At 41.1% G+C, this 19,182-nt stretch overlaps 1 protein-coding gene across 3 annotated transcripts in view; it reads left to right on the top strand.

Annotated features, from left to right (window-relative positions):
- The window catches only part of NDRG3 (NDRG family member 3), an 86,267-nt gene that overhangs the window by 53,400 nt on the left and 13,685 nt on the right, over window positions 1–19,182 (top strand). For all 3 annotated transcript variants that reach the window (XM_082858236.1, XM_082858234.1, XM_082858235.1), the window contains 5 exons: window positions 1,031–1,151; window positions 2,979–3,041; window positions 4,089–4,149; window positions 5,199–5,285; window positions 7,046–7,102. In XM_082858236.1, the coding sequence (XP_082714362.1) occupies window positions 1,031–1,151; window positions 2,979–3,041; window positions 4,089–4,149; window positions 5,199–5,285; window positions 7,046–7,102 (389 nt within the window). The remainder of the gene's footprint in view (window positions 1–1,030; window positions 1,152–2,978; window positions 3,042–4,088; window positions 4,150–5,198; window positions 5,286–7,045; window positions 7,103–19,182) is intronic.

The following is a 19,182-nucleotide window of genomic DNA, read 5'->3' as shown; positions in this document are numbered from 1 at the left end:
GTATAATTGCTTTACAATGGTGTGTTAGTTTCTGCTTTATAACAAAGTGAATCAGCTAGACGTATACATATATCCCCATATCTCTTCCCTCTTGCATCTCCCTCCCTCCCACCCTCCCTATCCCACCCCTCTAGGTGGTCACAAAGCACTGAGCTGATCTCCCTGTGCTATGAGGCTGCTTCCCACTAGCCATCGATTTTACATTTGGTAGTATATATATGTCCACGCCACTCTCTCACGTTGTCCCAGCTTACCCTTCCCCCTCCCCATGTCCTCAAGTCCATTCTCTAGTAGGTCTGCGTCTTTATTCCCATCCTGCCCCTAGGTTCTTCGTAACAATTTTTTTTTTTTTTTTAGATTCCATATATATGTGTTAGCATATGAGTGACTTTAAATGGACTTCTCTAGATGGTAATATAAGATTCTGGCCCTAGCCCCAGGCATACAGAGTCTACGTACATGTGTTTTCTTGCACGCTCCTCTGGCTTTCAGAGGTGGCCTGCATTTGAAGTTACAGTCTAGTGCTGGAGCTTTTGTTGCCTCTTTAGCATGAGAAGGAATTTGAGCAGTTCCACCAACAGGGTAGAAATTGAAGCAGAAACCCCTCCCTGCACCCCAGCGATTTTGCCAAGAGACACAGTCTTCCACATGGTGAATGTAAGCAGCCTAAGATGCTCACTTTAGCCGGGTTCTTGGGATACGGTCAGTATCTCTCTGTTAGGTAGGGGAATAAGATGCATGAAAAATGACAGTATTATGGGTGTAAGATTGTCTTGTGAAACACCAGGATTGGTTTCCTCTTTGTAGACATTCTGTAGAATTGAGGATTAGTTATCCTTTTCAAGTTGTTAAGATGTCTGGTAGTCAGCCTTTAGGACAGCTTGAATCAGACAGATTGTTCAGACACTTCACTTTAGTGAAACAGTGATTAAAAGGGGGTGAAAGAGGACGATGATGTGGAATTGATTGAGTAGAGGAAAATTGGGGAGAAATGGAGAGCTTGTGACTTATGAGTGTTTTGCTCTTGCAGATAAATCCTGTTTCAATGCATTCTTTAACTTTGAGGATATGCAGGAGATCACCCAGCACTTTGCTGTCTGTCACGTTGATGCCCCAGGCCAGCAGGAAGGTGCACCCTCTTTCCCAGCTGGGTAAGACCACAAGCAAGACCTTCTGGAAGACATGCACTCAGAGAGCAAACGGTTAAGCTCCAGAGGGAACAGTAGCCGTGTGCTTCCCTCCAAGCTGGTTTTAGCACAGCCTACAGGTTATACTTGTCAACCGACCATCTGCATATTTTCTCTCCTTGTTCTGAGAGGACTGTTACGTACACTCTCTTCACGAAAACTGCATGTTTTCCCATATCCAGGAATGGCCCTCCACGAATGGGAGCCAATCACAAGGCATGAGTGTCTGGAACACCCACTTCTCACTGTCTTTTAACTGTCTCCTTCCTCATCTATTTTTTTGTGTGTGTGTCCCTCCCTGAAATTCCAAACTACCTAGGCCCAAACTCAGATCCCTCTGAGCTTCCTGGGAGCACCTCCCCACCCTTACCTTCAGTCTGGTGACAGGAATTTGAATATCAGTATAACCGTTTATTTGGAGGAGCTGCCCTGTCAGCTAGAGGTGCATTTAACTGGACATGGACATGGAGCTCTCAGCCTCATCCTAAGCCTGCTTTGCATGGTGGAGCCACCGTGTCCCTGACTCTTCCCTGGACAGCATAATTATTGAGGAGACCTTGGAGGAGGAATGAAAGCACAAGCTGTGGAATGCTAATTCTTCCCCTCTCCCTTTACTCATCTCCAGAGCTGCCTTTGCCAGTGACTGCTGTGAAATGGACCATTGCAGTGTTAGAATCATAGCTAACACTTCCCTAGTACTCAAACAGTATTCTTGACGCTGCATTGCATACTTTACGTTTATTAACTCATTTAATCCTTCCAACCCTATGGGATAGGTTTACTGTTATTCCCATTGCACAGGGGAGGATATTAAGGCCCAGAGATATTAAGTACCTTGGCCAAGCTTACATAACAAATAAGTAATAGAGCTGGGATTTTAACCCAGGCATTCTGGCTCCAGAATCTATGTTATTGACTATGTCCAAGCTATTCTATCTCTTAAACACAAATTGGCCGGTGACCAGTTTATATCCAACAAGATTTAGATCCAGTTCCTTTTTTCTATTTTACGTACAAATGGCTCAAGAGCACTCCAGTGCTTGAAGTGTTTCAAGCAGAGGCAGGCTGACTTCCCTGTCAAACGTAGAGCAGATCCTGCCCCATATGTAGGGGGTTGTCTGAAGATCCCTTCCATCTTTGATGCTGTAATTTCTATGGACACTTCCTACTTCTCTTGGATTCTTGGTCTGAGTCAGTTTCGGGCTTGCCTGACCATCTTAGGATCCAGTGGCTTAGATCATGAACCAAATTCAAAAGCAAATAATAAAGTAACCGGGTTATTCTAGGCCTAAGTAAAGCAAATCAGCCTCCATGATGAGCAGCCCAGGATTTGCGACTACGTGCCTAGGCCCAGTAAAGCTTTGTTTACTTTTGCACTTAGCTGCCTAAACGTAAGCAGCAGACCAAGAGCAGTAGGTTGACTCTTACTGCTAGAAGTTTACTGAGCCTGAACCCCAAATGAAGTGGTTATTAGGGGTTTGGAAATACCCTGGAGAGAACCGTATTACCTGTTCTTTTCAAATGGCTTCCTCTTGTTCCAGAGATCACTCTTCAGGTCATAGAAACATGTAGGAGTTTTTTTGTTTGTTTTTTTACTTTCCTCTTAGTGTGGCCGTTGTAGAGAGTCACACAACATGCCACAATCATTTCCGGGTACCACATCACCTCCTTTGAGCCTTTGGTAAAGGGAATGCTTTTATCTAAGAACCCTGTACTTTTCTAGCTGTTCTAGTGATTGGGAACTGTGAGTACATTCTAATGTATGTAAGGAGGTATCCTTCTGGATTTCAGGTACCAGTATCCGACAATGGATGAGCTGGCCGAAATGCTGCCTCCTGTTCTCACCCACTTAAAGTAAGTTCATTCTGCAGTTCTTTCGCATGGTTTTTGTTTTTTGTTTTTTCGCACTTTCTACTATGTGTCTGACCTGGGGGATATGACGATGAGCAAAACAGTATCGTCACTACCCTCGTGGAGTGTGGAGCTTACATTCTGGTGTGGGAAATAATTGACAACAAGGAAGCAAACAAATAGTCACAACTTACGTGCTATAGAAGAAGTCAGTGGGGATGTTGTGACAGAGGATAAAGGCAGGGTGTACACAGATAAGGCTAATTGAGGATTGCCTCTCTAAGGAGGAGTCCTTTAGATTGAGGCCTGGAGGATAAAAAGGAGTTACCTAAACAGAGAGCCAGGACAAGAGGATTCCAGACAGAAGGAATATGTCCAAAAGGCCTGAGCCAAGTGAGCAAGTGGGAGAAAGGCACAGGGTGAAATCTGAGAAATAGACAAGGACCAGATTGCACAGGTCTCACAGATCAGGTAAGAATTTGGGATTTTATTCAAAAGACAAAAAACACCGAAGGGTTTTAGGTGCTATCCAATTTAGTCTTTTAAAGTGATCACTCTAGATATGTAAATTGCACATCTGTAAAGCAATTTACATTTTTAAAAAGAAATTACTCCAGCTGTGGAGAGAATGGTTTAGAGAGGGGTAAGAGAGAAAAAGCAAGGGACCAGTTAAACTGTTACAGCAATCAGGCAAGTAAGTGACAATGATGGCTGGGTACTGGATACTGCCCAGGGGGTGGAATGGAGTAGGAGCAGGCAGATGGAAATACTTTGAAGGTAGATTTGCTGGTGGGTTGGATGTGCAGGTATTAGGAGAGTGAGCTGTCAAGGATGACTCCCAGGTTTTAGTCATATTTCATTTAATCCGTAAAATCAACTTAGAAGTAGGTGGCCATAGGGAACCCAGGCTCAGGAAGTTAAAGAAACCTGACCAAATTCTGCATCCAGTAAGCGTCAGAGCCAGATTTGAACCCAAGTGCATTCTTTTCATTACGCCATCCTACCTCCAAATGAGTTAACCCTGTCAATGTTGATGTGTCCCGTTCACAGTCTGAAAGGCATCATTGGGGTTGGAGTTGGAGCTGGAGCTTACATCCTCAGCAGATTTGCAGTAAGTACATGGAGGATTAGTTCTCAACACCCTTGAGGCACTGCCTAGGTCACAGCTCTTACTGCTGTGTTAAACGACAAGGAACTGTTGTGGGATCTTATGTCAGTTTTTCTATAAATTCTGTCAACAGATACAGGTTTGTATAAGGCCTTGCTTTGTACTTGTAACACCTGAAGAATAACAGATGAGGGCAAGATATCATCAATAAAAATAATTCTCAGAGAATACTTAACGGTGGAATTTCTTACAACCATTAAAATTTTGTAAGAAGAGCTTGTAATGATATGCAATTCACATACACCATAACCTTAACAAAAAGGTTAGAATACAGATGCACATAAAGTTTGTCATAGGCATAGGAAAGAACTGAAAGAAAACATGAAAATACTAACAGGTTGATGTTGTGTGGTTAGATAATATGAGATTTTATTTTCTGCTTTTTATAATTTCTCTGTTTATCAAATTTTCTATAGTGAGCATAACCGGAGGGGGAAAAGTAAGCTGGAAAGTTTTTAGTTTACATAGAAATGTTCTTATTGATTTTTATTTAAGGAACTCTTTCCCAAATGCCTCCTGGGTGAAGGGCAGTCTTCTGGAGGGTGGTATCACCTATTCATGTGGTTTTAGAAAAAAACTTAAGAAGGTGCTATTGGGGACAAGGTGTATGAGTATGAAATAGCCAGTCTAAGCCTCAGTAGCCCCTTATGCCCTGTAGTCCCAAGGGCACTGCCCCAGCAGGGGAGACCCACCATGAGCCAAACAACTGTAGAGATACCAGGTGCCGTCCTCTGCTGTGGAAATAAAAACCGTCTCCCCTGTAGATCTTTGCCAGGCGAGATCATGTGATGGTAGTTTAGGAAGCTGGTTTTCCAGATGCTAAGCTAGATTTATAGAGCTACTTTTCTAAATATCCTCCCTAGCACTTTCTGACCTTTCTTACTTTCAAATCTGAGGCATTGAGGCCTTGTAAGAGGTGACTAACCATGCTGCAATGTTTTTAGAAGAAGCTGAGAGTGGGGCTCTTTACTGTTGTCTTTGTCTTGTTTCAGCTCAATCACCCAGAGCTCGTGGAAGGTCTCGTGCTCATTAACGTTGACCCTTGTGCCAAAGGCTGGATTGACTGGGCAGCTTCCAAAGTAAGACCAGTGTCCATTGGCTCATCTCTTGGTCCCCTCTCAAAATGGCTTATCTGGTTTTTATTTTTATTTTTTCATTCATACAGTCAAGGGCAAGAAGTTTTAAGTGTACAGCTTGATGAATGTTTACACATGTAATCACCACTTAGTCAATATACAGAATATTTCCAGCTCTGTGCTTAATACTTCCTCCCTTTCCCAGAAGTAACTGTTATTCTGACTTCTACCGCCATAGATTGGTTTTATATATTCTTAAACTTCGTATCCTTGGAATAATAGAGTATATATTCTTGTGTATCTCGCTTCTTTGATTCATCATTGTCTGTGAGTCTCGGTCACGAATGGAATACTATGCAACCAGAAACTTATGGGGGTTTTTTTGGTTATTTAAGGAAATGTGAAAATTCTCATGTTTAAAAAAACAGATAATAAAATTTTGTTAAATACGTATATGCATTTATAAGGGAAATAATTTGCTACTGGTAGTTACATCTTTGGCTGGTAGCATTACAGATGATTCTTATTTTTATTTTATGTATTCTATGTTTTCCTAATTATCTATGATAAACATGTATTGCTTTCATAGTTACTTTAAAATATTAAACTATTCCACCTGCCAGCAGACCAGATTCTAAAAAGTTTATCCATTCCTCCCCACATTTAACTTCTGGAGAAATGATGTATTTCCTAGCTTTGGATGAAATATATTAACAACGCTATTGCCAGATGCTATGGAAATTCTTTCTTACAACCTGACTTATTTAAAATTTGTTTTAATTCCTATCTAGGATGTGGGTACATTAAAACTTACCTGAACACTCTTCATAACGTGATACAACCTAGTAAAAATTCTTATAAAGCTTTAGAATGACCTTATGAGTAGTAAACATGAATGAAATAGGTTATTAATTCTTATTGTCTTTAATGTATAACCTGTGGATCACTGATAACCCACGTGAAGATTTCTGGGCTTCTTTCTTCCTTAATCTTTCTGGGACTCCATGACCCTGCTCCACCCATATCCACATCTGTCCCCCTGATTTCCTCTTGTCCATCTCCACCCCCAACTCAGTACTTCACCTCTGATCCAAGTCAGCAGTAGGAATTGAGCATAAAAGCAACAAAGAAGGAAGGCTTAAGGGAATCAGCAACATAATTTGAGATGGAAATTTTTCTGAAAATAGACTAACAGTCTGCAGATTTACACAGATTGATGCATTTATTAGACTGTGATGTGCATAGTTTTGAAATGGGAAAAATTAGGAGAAAAATGTTCAAAATGCAAGAACATTCTGTAAACATAGCAATTTCCTCCCACTACTTGAAATGAAGATAGCAAAGCTAAAAGAAAGAGAAAAAATTGTTTTTTCTTTTGGGTGGCTTGGGAGTAGTTGTAAGTCGTTCCTTATTAACTGTAAACCCAGTGTAACTGCAGAAATACAGGCAGGAATGAAGCAGCTAATAGCTGTGAGTTCTCGGTCCCACATCTTCGAAGAAGCAATGGCAGCATTTCTTCTAGCCACCTATTTCAAAGCAGGCTATATTATTACCCTGGATGGAAAACTTTTCGTTTTTTTCTGACTTGTTTCTTGTTCTCGGGTTTCCTGGGACCACCATCTCATGAAAATGTGTGACACTGAGTTGTGCTGTTTATTTGTTGAAGGATAACATATATACAAGAAAGTGCACCAGTGAAGTGGACAGCTTGATACCTTTTTACCCATGCTAACTCCCTTGACACCAAGTTTTTATCTTTGTAGCTCTCGGGCTTGACAACCAATGTTGTGGACATAATTTTGGCTCATCACTTTGGGCAGGTAAGTGCCTGTGCCAGCCAGGAGAGGAGTGTGTTTACTGGCTTGTGTGCAAAGTCTTACTCACCTCAGGAAAGAAGGGTGCCCCAGAACTCACCTGATCCCAGTGGGTTACCACTTTCAGTGCCGTGTGAGATGCACGTGGCCCAGCAAAGGCCAGTCTTAGGGGAGAGGCATGAACTCAGTGCCACGTGGCTCTTGGCATTTGGAGAGAGGAGAGAAGGCAGCCCCCACCGCCCACCTGTTCCCTGCGAGCAGATGCCATCTGTTCATGTTTGACAACATCATGTGCCTCACCAGGCATCTCTGGAGCCAAATGAGGGAAGGGCTTTACAGAAATAGAAGTTTCAGAGAAAAAGAAACCAAGAATGTTAGTGCTGAAAGAACCTTAGAGATTATCTTGTTCAAACCCCATGTCTTACTGGTGAGGAAACAAGTCCACGGAGGAAATGACAATTATATGGATAATTGTTACGTGAAAGTGGGGATCCCAGTCCTCTTTTCAGAGAGAAAGTGAGTTGGATAACAGAAGTTTTACACCAATTACAATGTGTGTTTTCTCCTACACCACCAAACAATTCTCAGATACCAGCTGGGTGTCCTGCAGTTCAGCTCAATGATGCCACTGTCTACCTGGAGATAGGTCAGATCCAAAAGATGAGGGCTCGGCCCTAACCACCAGGCCACCCCCACTGCTCCCCCTTCCCCCACTTCAGCCACCAGTTGCCACTCCAGGTTGTCACCTGTGCTTCTGACCAACCAGCTATATAGATCAGAGGTTCCAACGGCCCCCTCCTTGGGTTCAGTTAATTTGCTGGAGCGGCTCAGCAGAACTCAGAGAAACATTGTACTTACTAGATTACGGGTTTATTATAAAAGGACATATGACTCAGGAACAGCCAGATGAAAGAGATGCATAGGGCAAGTCATATGGAAAGGGGCACGGAGCTCCCATGCCCTCTAGGGTGCACCAGTCTCCCAGAACCTCCACGCCTTCACCAACCCGGAAGCTCTGCCACTCTCATCCTATGGAGGCTTCATTACAGAGGCATGATTATGTGGCAATCAACTCAATGGCCAGCTCCTCTCCCCTCCCCGGAGGTGGGGACTGGGTGGGATTGAAAGTTCCCACCCTCTACTCACAGGGGCTGGTTCCACCTAGAAGTTACTTAGGGGCTTTCCTAAAATCACATCGTCAACAAAAAAAGATACCTTTATCAATCTCATCAGTTTGGAAATTCCAAGCATTATAGGAGCTCTATGCCAGGAGTGGATGAAGACCAGACACATATTTCTTATTATAAATCACAACATCACAGATGACCTATGAAGAAGGAATAAATGAGCAATGAGTTTGGAGAGCTGTGAGGTGTCTGGAGTTGGGGAGATGAAAACAATATAAATAGGAGTAATGCGGGCTCAGCTGTAGTCTCTGTACTGAAGGAAAATGGTTGGTGGGGAGAAAATTAGCATTTACTGAGTACTCATTCTCTGTAAAGCTCTTTGACAAGTACTTTTAGGTACAGACTCAGTTATTTTTCACGTGGTTCTATTAGACTTATTTTATTTTATTTATTTATTTTTTTTTTCGGTACGCGGGCCTCTCACTGCTGTGGCCTCTCCCGTTGCGGAGCACAGGCTCCGGACGTGCAGGCTCAGCAGCCATCGCTCACGGGCCCAGCCGCTCCGCGGCATCTGGGATCTTCCCGGACTGGGGCACGAACCCGTGTCCCCTGCATCGGCAGGCGGACTCCCAACCACTGCGCCACCAGGGAAGCCCTAGACTTATTTTAAAATGGAGAAACTAAGGGCCAGAGAGGCAGCGTAACTTGCCACCATTGTCCAGATAGCAAGTGGTTTGAATCCAGGTCAAGCTAACTCCAAAGCCCATAGTTTTTTTCTTTCATTGAGATTTTATTTTATCAAAGGTACAAATTCACACATATTTTAGAGTAGAGAAGTTCTGCAGGGCTTATTACAAAGAATCTGCCACTCACCCTATTTCCTTCTTCTTAGATTAATTCTTTTAGCTGATTCTTTTGGGTTTTGCCTCTTTAATTATTTACTTGCATATAGTAAAGGACACAAATCATAAGTGCATCTCAGTGACCTTTTATATTACATACATATACTCCTTTGTAACCACCACCAAATCAAGATACAGAGCATTTCCATCATCCCCTAAGTTTCCCTCATGCCCTTTCCTAATCACTATAATCCCCCTCCCCAAACAAGGTATTCACTATTCTGTCACCTCTATACATTATCTTGCCTGTTCTTAAACTTTATATAAACGTAATTACAGTGTACACTCTTCTGGGTCTGGCTTCTTTTGCTCGGTATAGTCTTTGAGATTCAACCATGTCATTCTATGTATCAGTAGTTCATTCTTTTATTCTGTGTAGCAGTCCATTGTTATATACCATGAATGTTCCTATGAACATTTGGGTTGTTTCCAGTCTTCTGTTTTTGTTTTACTATTATATTTATTTATTATTATTTTTTTAATTTTATTTATTTACTTTTGGCTGTGTTGGGTCTTCATTGCTGCACGTGGGCTTTCTGTAGTTGGGGCGAGCAGGGGCTACTATTCATTGTGATGCGCGGCTTTCTCACTGTGGTGGCTTCTTTTCTTAGAGCATGGGCTCTAGGCACGCGGGCTTCAGTAGTTGTGGCACGAGGGCTCAGTAGTTGTGGCTTGTGGGCTCTAGAGCGCAGATTCAGTAGTTGTGGCACGTGGGCTAAGTTGCTCCGCGGCATGTGGGATCTTGCTGGACCAGGGATCGAACCTGTGTCGCCTGCATTGGCAGGCAGATTTATCCACTGGGCCACCAGGGAAGCCCTGTTTTACTATTATAAATAAAGCTTCTATGAACATTCTTTTTTTTTTAATATTTATTCATTTGGTTGCACTGGGTCTTAGTTGTGGCAGGCGGGCTCCTTCGTTGTGGCATGCAAACTCTTAGTTGCGACGTGCATGTGGGATCTAGTTCCCTGACCAGGGATCAAACCCAGGCCCCCTGCATTGGGAGCACAGTCTTACCCACTGCACCACCAGGGAAGTCTCCTATGAACATTTTTATATGTGTCTTTTTGGATATATGCTTCCATGTCTCTAAATATGCATATATTTCCACTTGTTGATTTTTCATTTGTGGGCATTATCTGTTGGCATTCCATTATGAAAGATGATTTCTCTCATATACACATACACACCGACCCCATGACACATGTTTGTGTTTTCCACCGCTCTATCCTCCCAATATAATTTGGATTAGATCAATTTCCAGCATTTACACTAGCATATAAATGTTATTCAGAGCTGAGCCATGACAGATTTCTTTTTCTGTACATTTCCCCTTTACCAAGTGACAGTGTTAGAATTTTTAAGTAAGGACCACTGCAGGGACACTGCAAGGTGATAGTGGCAGAAAGGCACTTCCTTTCCTTTTTAAAAAAAATTTAAGACTTCCCTGGTGGCGCAGTGGTTAAGAATCCGCCTGCCAATGCAGGAGACATGGGTTTGAGCCCTGGTCTGGGAAGATCCCACATGCCTCGGAGCAGCTAAGCCTGTGTTCTACAGCTACTGAGCCTGCGCTCTAGAGCCCACGAGCCACAACTATTGAGCCCATGCACCTAGAGCCGGTGCTCTGCAACAAGAGAAGCCACCGCAATGAGAAGCCCCCACACTGCAATGAAGAGTAGCCCCTGCTTGCCGCAACTAGCGAAAGCCCGCGCACAGCAACGAAGACCCAACACAGCTAAAAATAAATTAAAAAAAAAAAAAATTTAGCCCAAGAATCAGGGCTTGCCACACAGAAGGCCTGGTGACACTCATCTCAGCAGTCTTCAGGTCACACTTTATCCATCCTGTGGGCGGTTTCCAGGGTCCAGTCAGGAGACAGAAACCACACACTTCGAGTTGAGAAAATTTAACATAAAATATTGTTAACTAGTAGAAGGTTGCTTACTTCTCAAAGAGGTGAAAGAGGACTCTCTGGTGTCCCAAAGTAGCAGGTGGAAACCAGCAGCTACTCCTAGGCAGAGTGCATGTGGACACTCAGGGAACTAAGGACTTAGTTGGGCCCACCCCCACCAAGTCTGAGAGTCATGCCTCTTCAAGGAAGGTAAGGTTTCCACAGAAAGTACAACCGGCCAGGAGTGAAAAAATTGCCAGAGGGTGAGGGCCGTAACTGGTCCATAGAGCCACTCACCAGATGAGGGAGACATTTGTCTGAAATAAGGTCTGAACAGCTGCAGAAGCTCCAGAAGCTGCAGCTGGATGGGGGAGAACCTGGGCCTAGGGTGCAGCTACAGCTTTTCTACGAGAATTCCTGACACCTTGAGCCAGTGGCTCCTGTGCTAAATTTTAAAAAGGGACTGGCAAATGGAAAATGTTTATGCATTCTAGCTCCAGTACGACAAAGAACAGTGGTTCTGAGGCTGGGGATAACTGGCACAGGTTCTTTGCCCAATGGCTGGTGCTCCCTGTCTGTCCGAATTTTATAAGGGTGGATCACTGAAAGGCCTGTGTGCACCAGGTGAGGCTTATCCCGTGGGTGATTAGACTGGGCCATTTCCTTGGGGAGCCCCTGATGTCAGCAGCTTTAGGTCTTTTCTCTGGGACTGGTCACATTCCCCAGATGAGCTTTGAGGTTACACACCAGACACTAATGTTAGTATTCTTGGAGCCAAGTTCAGAAAAAGACAAGAGAGCCTCAACATTCAGGCTTTAAACTTTCACTTTTCAGTATGGTGGGCCTGTGCTTCCAGATCAAAGACCTTGTGTTTTATCGTTTCCAGAGAATAGACCTTCAGTCTTCTTCTGAGGTGGGAAGAGGGAAGTCCCCCAGAATGCAGGGGAGGGATCTGGAGCTCCAGCTGCTTTATGCTTTGTTCCCCTTGGGCCACAGGTGCAGATAATTAGAATGATCATAGTCTTTGGTTTGTAACACACCCTCATCATTCATTGGTCCATGCACATAACCCACTTTTATTTAGTTAATTAGCTAGTTATCTTTAATAATGTAATAAGCACCCAAGATATTACCACCCAAAGCAAAAGCTAGGGTTTGACAGTAACCTGCATCTAACCAAATGATACTCTGAATTAACCTGTCCCCCTTCCTTTCTCACCCTGAGGAAACTATCATCTTTTATCAGTCCTTTGTTTTTCTTTATAATAGTCTTACTGAATTTATATGTGTTCTTTTACATTATGTACATATTTCTAATTATAAAAGGATATTTATGCTGATGTAATTTGGGGAACTTTTTTCACTTAAAATTGCCAAGATTGGGCTTCCCTGGTGGCGCAGTGGTTGAGAGTCCGCCTGCTGATGCAGGGGACACATGTTCGTGCCTCGGTCCGGGAAGATCCCACATGTCATGGAGCAGCTAAGCCCGTGAGCCATGGCCGCTGAGCCTGTGCTCCGCAACGGGAAAGGCCACAGCAGTGAGAGGCCCGCATACTGCAAAAAAAAAAAAAAATTGCCAAGATTTATCCACATTGCTGCTGGATGACTGTGAACAGTTTTATATATGCCTCCTGCTTTATTCGTACGAAAGTCCATCTTGGGTGTAAGTTTAGGAGTGGAATTGCTGGGTCTTAAGTGTTCGTATATCATAAAATTCACACTTTTAAGGTTTAATGGTTTTTAGTATATTTATGGAGTTGTGTAACATTGCACTATCTCATTTCAGAACATTTCCATCACCCCAAAAAGAAACACCATACCTCTTAACAGTCACTCCCTGTTCTCCTTCCCCCTGTACCTGGCAACCACTAGCCTACTTTCTGTCTCTGTGGATTTGTCTGTTCTGGACATTTCTTAAATGGAATCATATAATATGTGGCATTTGTGTCTGACTTCTTTCACTTAGCATGTTTTTGAAGTTCATCCGTGTTACATCGTGTAGCAATACTTCATTCCTTTTTATGGCTGAATAATATTTCAGTGTATGGGTATACCACATTTGGTTTATTAGTTGATGGACATTTAGGTGTTTTCCACCTTTGAGCTGTTAATCAAAAATGTTGCTATGAACATTCATATACCAGTTTTTACATGGACATATGTTTTCAGTTTTCTTGAGTATATACCTAAGAGTGGAATTGCTGGGTCACATGGTAGCTGTGTTTAACATTTTGAGAAACTGCCAGACTGTTTTCCAAAACGGCTGCACCATTTACAGTCATACCAGCAAAGCATGAGAGTTCCAGCTTCTCCACGTCCTTGCCAACATTTGATGTTGTCTGTCTTTTTGATTATAGCCATCCTACTGGGTGTGAATTAGTGTCTCATTATGGTTTTGATTTGCATTTGTTTATCTTCTTTGGAGAAGTGTCTATTAAAATCTTTTACCCATTTTTTAGTTGGGTTATTTATCATTTTATTATCAAGTTGAAGATTTCTTTATATGTTCTTGATACAGATCTTTAGATATATGAAATGCAAATATTTTCTTGCATTTTGTGGGTTGTCTTTAACTTTCTTGATGGTGTCCTTTGAAGCACAAAAGTTTTTATTTATTTATTTTTGTTTAACCTAATGAAAGCATCTTTTTTTGTTTTGTTTACATTTTATTGGGGTATAGTGTTGATTTACAGTGTTGTGGTAGTTTCAGATGTACAGCAAAGTGAGTCTGTTACACGTATATCCACTCTTTTTTAGATTCTTTTCCCATATAGGCCATTACAGAGTATCGAGTAGAGTTCCCTGAGCTATACAGTAGGTCCTTATTAGTCATCTATTTTATATGTAGTATTGCGTATGTGTCAATCCCAGTCTTCCACTTTATTCCTCCCCCCATTTACCCCCCCGGTAACCATAAGTTTATTTTCTACATGAAGCACAAAAGTTTTAATTTTGATGAAATGCAATCTAGTTTTCCTTTTGTTGCTTGCACTTTTAGTGTCATATCTAAGAAACCATTGCTTAATCCAAAGTCATGAAGATTTACTCCTATCCTTTCTCGTAAGATTTTTATAGTTTTAGCTCTTAACATTTAGGTCTGTGGTCTATTTTGAGCTAACTGTTTGTACATGGTGTGAGGCTGGAGTACCAGTTCATTCTTTTATATGTGAAAATCCAGTTGTCCCAGTACCATTTTAAAAAAGACTTTTCTTTGTCCAGTGAATTGTCTGGGCTCCCTTGTTGAAAACCAGTTGACCATAAATGTAAGGGTTTCTTTTGGAAGGCTCATTTTTATCCTATTGATATTTGTCTAGCCTTATGCCAGTATCACAGTGTCTTGATTACTGTATCTTTGTAGTAAGGTTTGAAATAGGGAAGTGTGAGTTCCTCCAACTTTGTTCTTTATCAAGATTGTTTTGGCTGTTTAGGATTCCTTCCGTTTCCATATGAATTTTAGGGTCAGCTCGTCCATTTCTTCAAAAGAGCTAACTGGGATTTTGATAAGGATTGTGTTGAATCTGTAGATCAATTTAGGGAGCTTTGCTATCTTAACAATACTGTTTCAATCCATGCACGTGGAGTGCCTATCCAGTTATTTGGGTCTTTTAAAATTTCTTTCGGCAGCGTTTTGTAGTGAAGTCTTCCCACTTCTTTTGTTATATTTTTTCCTAAGTATTTTATTTTGGGGGTGCTATTATAAATGGAAAGCTTTCTTAATTTCATTTTTGAATTGTTTATTGCTAATGTATGGAAATACAATTAAGTTTTGTATATTGATCTTGTATCCTTCAACCTTGCCGAACTAATTTATTAGCTCTAATTGTTTTTTTGTGGTTCCTTAGGATTTTCTACATACAAGATCATGTCATCTGCAATACACATAGTTTTACTTCTTCCTGTCCAGGCTGGATATGTTTTATTTCTTTTTCTTGCCTAAGCAGAGCTTTCTAGGCCCTGGATAGAACCTCTGGTACAGTGTTGAATAGAAGCGATAAGTGGACATCCTCATCGTGTTTCTGATCTTAGGGGAAGCCATTCAGTGTTTCACCATTAAGTATGATGTTAGCTGTGGATTGTTCATAGATGTCCTTCATCAGGTAGACGAAGCTCTCTTCTATTCCTAGTTTGTTGAGCACTTTTATCATGAAGTCGTGTTGGATGCTGTCAGATGCTTTTTCTGTATCTATTGAAATGTATGTGTGACTTACGTTCTTTATTCTTTTAATATGGTGTATTACATTTATTGATTTTTGTATGTTGAACCAGCCTTGCATTCTCTGGATAAATTCCACTTGCTCATGGTGTGTAATCCTTTTTATATGTTGTTGCATTTGGTTTCCTAGTATTTTGTTAAGGATTTTTGTGTCCATATTCATAAGAGATATTAGTCTATAAGTTTCTTATGTTGTCTTTGTGTGGTTTTGGTATTAAGGTAGTACTTGACCTCATAGAATGAGTTGAGAAGTATTCTCCCTTTTATTTTTTGTAAGAATTTTGGAAAGATTGCTGTTAATTCTTTAAATGTTTGGCAGAATTCACAGTGAAGCCATCTGGGCCAAAGTTTTTCTTTATGGAAAGTTTTTATATTACTAATTTAATCTTTGCTGCTTCTTGAGACACTTTAGGTGGTTTGCGTCTTTTTAGGAATTGGTCCATTTCATGTAGGTTATCGAATTTGTTGGCATACAATTATTCATAATATTCCCTTATAATTATTTCTGTTTCTGTAAAGCTGATAGTGATGTCTCCTCTCTCATTCCTGTTTTTAGTAATTTTGGGTTTTACCTCTGTTTTCCTTGGTTAGTCTAGCTGACTAATTTTCGATTTCATTGATTTTCCCCATTCTTTTTCTATTCTCTCTTTCATTTATTTCCACTCTCATCTTTATTATTTCCTTCCTTCTGCTTGCTTTAAGTTTCCTCTCCTTTTTCTAGTTTCTTAAGGTGGAAGGCTAGCTATGAATTTGAGATCTTTCTTCTTTTTTAATACAGGGATTTACAGCTGTAAATTTCCTTCCAAATATTAACATAGCTGCATCCTATAAGGTATTTTCATTCATTTCAAAGTATTTTCTAATTTCCTTGTGATTTCTGCTTTGATCCATTATTATTTAGGAGTATGTTGCTTAGTTTCCCACATTTCCTTCTGTTATTGATTTTTAATTCATTCCACTGTGGTCGGGATATTCTTAGTATTTCATTCCTTTTCAGATTTACTGAGACTTGTTTTATGTCCTAACATGGTCTATCCCAGAGAATGTTCCATGTACACTGAGAAGAAAATGTATTCATTCTACTGCTGTTAAGTGGAGTGTTGTGTAGATGTCTGTTAGGTCTGGTGGTTTATAGGGTTGTTCATTTCTTCTATTTCCTTGTGATCTTCTGCCTCGTTATTCTATCCTTAATTGAAAGTGGGGTATTAAAGTTGCAAACTGTTGTTGTTGAATATTCTATTTCTCTCTCCAGTTCTGTTTCATTTTGCTTCATCTGTTTTCATTGTTATGTCTTCCTGATGTTATGTCTTTTTTTTTAATATTTATTTATTTCTTTGGTTGTGCTGGGTCTTAGTTGCAGCAGGCAGGCTCCTTACTTGCAGCTCGCCAGCTCCTTAGCTGTGGCATGTGAACTCTTAGTTGTGGCATGCATGTGGGATCTAGTTCCCTGACCAGGGATTGAACCTGGGCCCCCTGCATTGGGAGCGTAGAGTCTTAATCACTGCACCACCAGGGAAGTCCCGGATGTTACGTCTTTATTAAACAGGACTTTCAACCAATCATCCTTTGTACCACGTTTACCCTCTGCTTGCAGGGAGAACTGGTGCGGACAAATCTTGGGCCTTTTCAGGCTCCTTGGTACATGATCACTTAACTTCTTTCACTTTCCCCACTGCCAGCCTAGCAGCCTTATTGAGTCTGTTCAATGGGTGATTACAGTCTTCCTTCTGCTTGCCCACTTTCAAAATGTTATTGCTTTTGTCACTTTTCTTTGTTGTCTTTGTCCTTATGAGTTTATGGCTTATAAAGACAAAAATTTACTGTTATTTTTATGATTTTTCTGGAAGGAGTAAAGCTGTATTTTAATCCAGTATCTTTAACTGGAAGTCTCAAAGACCATGATCTTTCCACTGCATAGTGCTAGATAGAGTAGGTACTTTCCTGAAGACAAAGGATGCTTGGTTTTGACTGTAGACCTTAAAAACCAGTTCACAGAATTTACAAAATTCCATGCTAAGTGCTCTGGGAGAGACAGATGTACATAAGATATGGCCCTTCTTCTCCAGGAGCTCACTCTGTGGAGAGATGAGATGTACAGAAATACTGCTATGGCACATGTAAAAAGGGATAAGTAATAAGAACAGGTATTGGGATAAGTAATAAGAACAGTAATAATGAAAGGTATTGATACCTTTCATTGAACGTCTACAGATTTCAGACAGACGTGTTATGTACGTGAAACAATTCAATCTAATAATCTCATAATGGGAATTGTATTATTCCCACTTTACAGGTGAAGAATGAATTGTTTTATACAAGGCCAGCAGCTAATAACATATCAAGGGAGATTTGAAGCCACGTGTGTCTGACTCTGAAGCTTTCCTCTTTCTACCATGTCAGGGTATCTTAGGAGAGGCCCTGTTAGGGACCTAGAGGAATTCAAAGGCAGGAGAGGATCAAGGAAGGCTCCAAGGTGGAGGCATCCCAGCTGGGCCTTGAAGGATGGATAAAGTTCAACATTTTAGATTTTGGGGGGAAGGGGAATCATTCCAGGAAGGGGGAATAGTTTGCTCAAAAGCCAAAGAGGAAGGAATTATAAGATGCATTTGGGGATTTTAAATAACCTGGTGGGAGACTTAGTGTAGGATACCTGCGTGAGGTTAATTAGCCAAAACAGTGCCTGACCTGGAAGAATGAGGCCCTGAGGTGTTTGCATTGGAATAGGGGAAAGCTAAGAAGAGAATTTTAATGATTTTTGTAAAGTAAGAGCATCCTCACAACATATATATAATGTGTGTTTAATTAAAAATGTGTGAGGTCACAGACAGTGGGTTGTCACAAGGCTGAAGAGTTCATTTAAAATTTAAGCAAGCAAACACATGTATATGGAATCAAAAAAAAAAAAAAAAAGTTCTAATGAACCTGGGGCAGGACAGGAATAAAGACGCAGATGTAGAGAATGGACTTGAGGACACGGGGAGGGGGAAGGGTAAGCTGGGACGAAGTGAGAGAGTGGCATGGACATATATACACTACCAAATGTAAAATAGATAGCTAGTGAGAAGCAGCCGCATAGCACAGGGAGATCAGCTCGGTGCTTTGTGACCACCTGGAGGGGTGGGATAGGGAGGGTGAGAGGGAGACGCAAGAGGGAGGGGATATGGGGATATATGTATATGTATGGCTGATTCACTTTGTTGTACAGCAGAAACTAGCACAATATTGTAAAGCAATTATACTCTAATAAAGATGTTAAATAAAAAATAAAATTTAAGCAAATGCTTGTATTGCTCTTATTGCTTTGAAATGAAAGCAAATAAGTTTTCTAAACGTTAATAATCTCATCTTCTCTAATAAGAAGAAAACCCCACAGTGATATCCCCTTTCTTATCTATCAAATTAGCAAAAATCAAAAAGTGATCATTTATACTAGAAGCATGTGGGAAAACAGGTAGTATAAGTAAATGAGATGGCTCCATATATCCTGATAAGGAATGACGACCTCTGCCGTACTTTTAAGTGGAAAAGCACAGTGTAGAACGGTACGTATAGCAGACTACACTTTGTGTTTTAAAAAAATGTGAGTGGGAGGTGCAATTTATCCGTAACAGCTTTTCCTGAGAAGTTCCATTAGCGCTTAAACCAGTTTTACCCCTTTTATACCAATATCAGTCCTTCTCTTTTTTTTATCTCAAACTTTGCTGCTCAAGTTCCCCTTCAGACTTTCAAGGGGGAGCTGGATAGGTCATTTCATCTCTAATTGCCATGTGGTTCATTTGTTGTTCACTTTTCTTAGTATCTTCAGCATTTATCACGTTTTCTTGGAATGGCTCCAGTGTCCTTTAGTTTCAGGTAGCCTCTGATCCAGTTGGTAAGTTTCCTACTGTATTCTTGGCTCACTTTACCCATATAGTAGTGAGAATGCAAATACTCATTCTCCTTATCTCTGTTTC

The sequence above is a fragment of the Leucopleurus acutus genome (genome assembly GCF_964270905.1).
Source record: "Leucopleurus acutus genome assembly, chromosome: 16".
Taxonomy (NCBI): domain Eukaryota; kingdom Metazoa; phylum Chordata; class Mammalia; order Artiodactyla; family Delphinidae; genus Leucopleurus; species Leucopleurus acutus.
The sequence above is the reverse complement of the archived record's forward strand: the minus strand, read 5'-3'. Positions and strand labels throughout refer to the sequence as shown.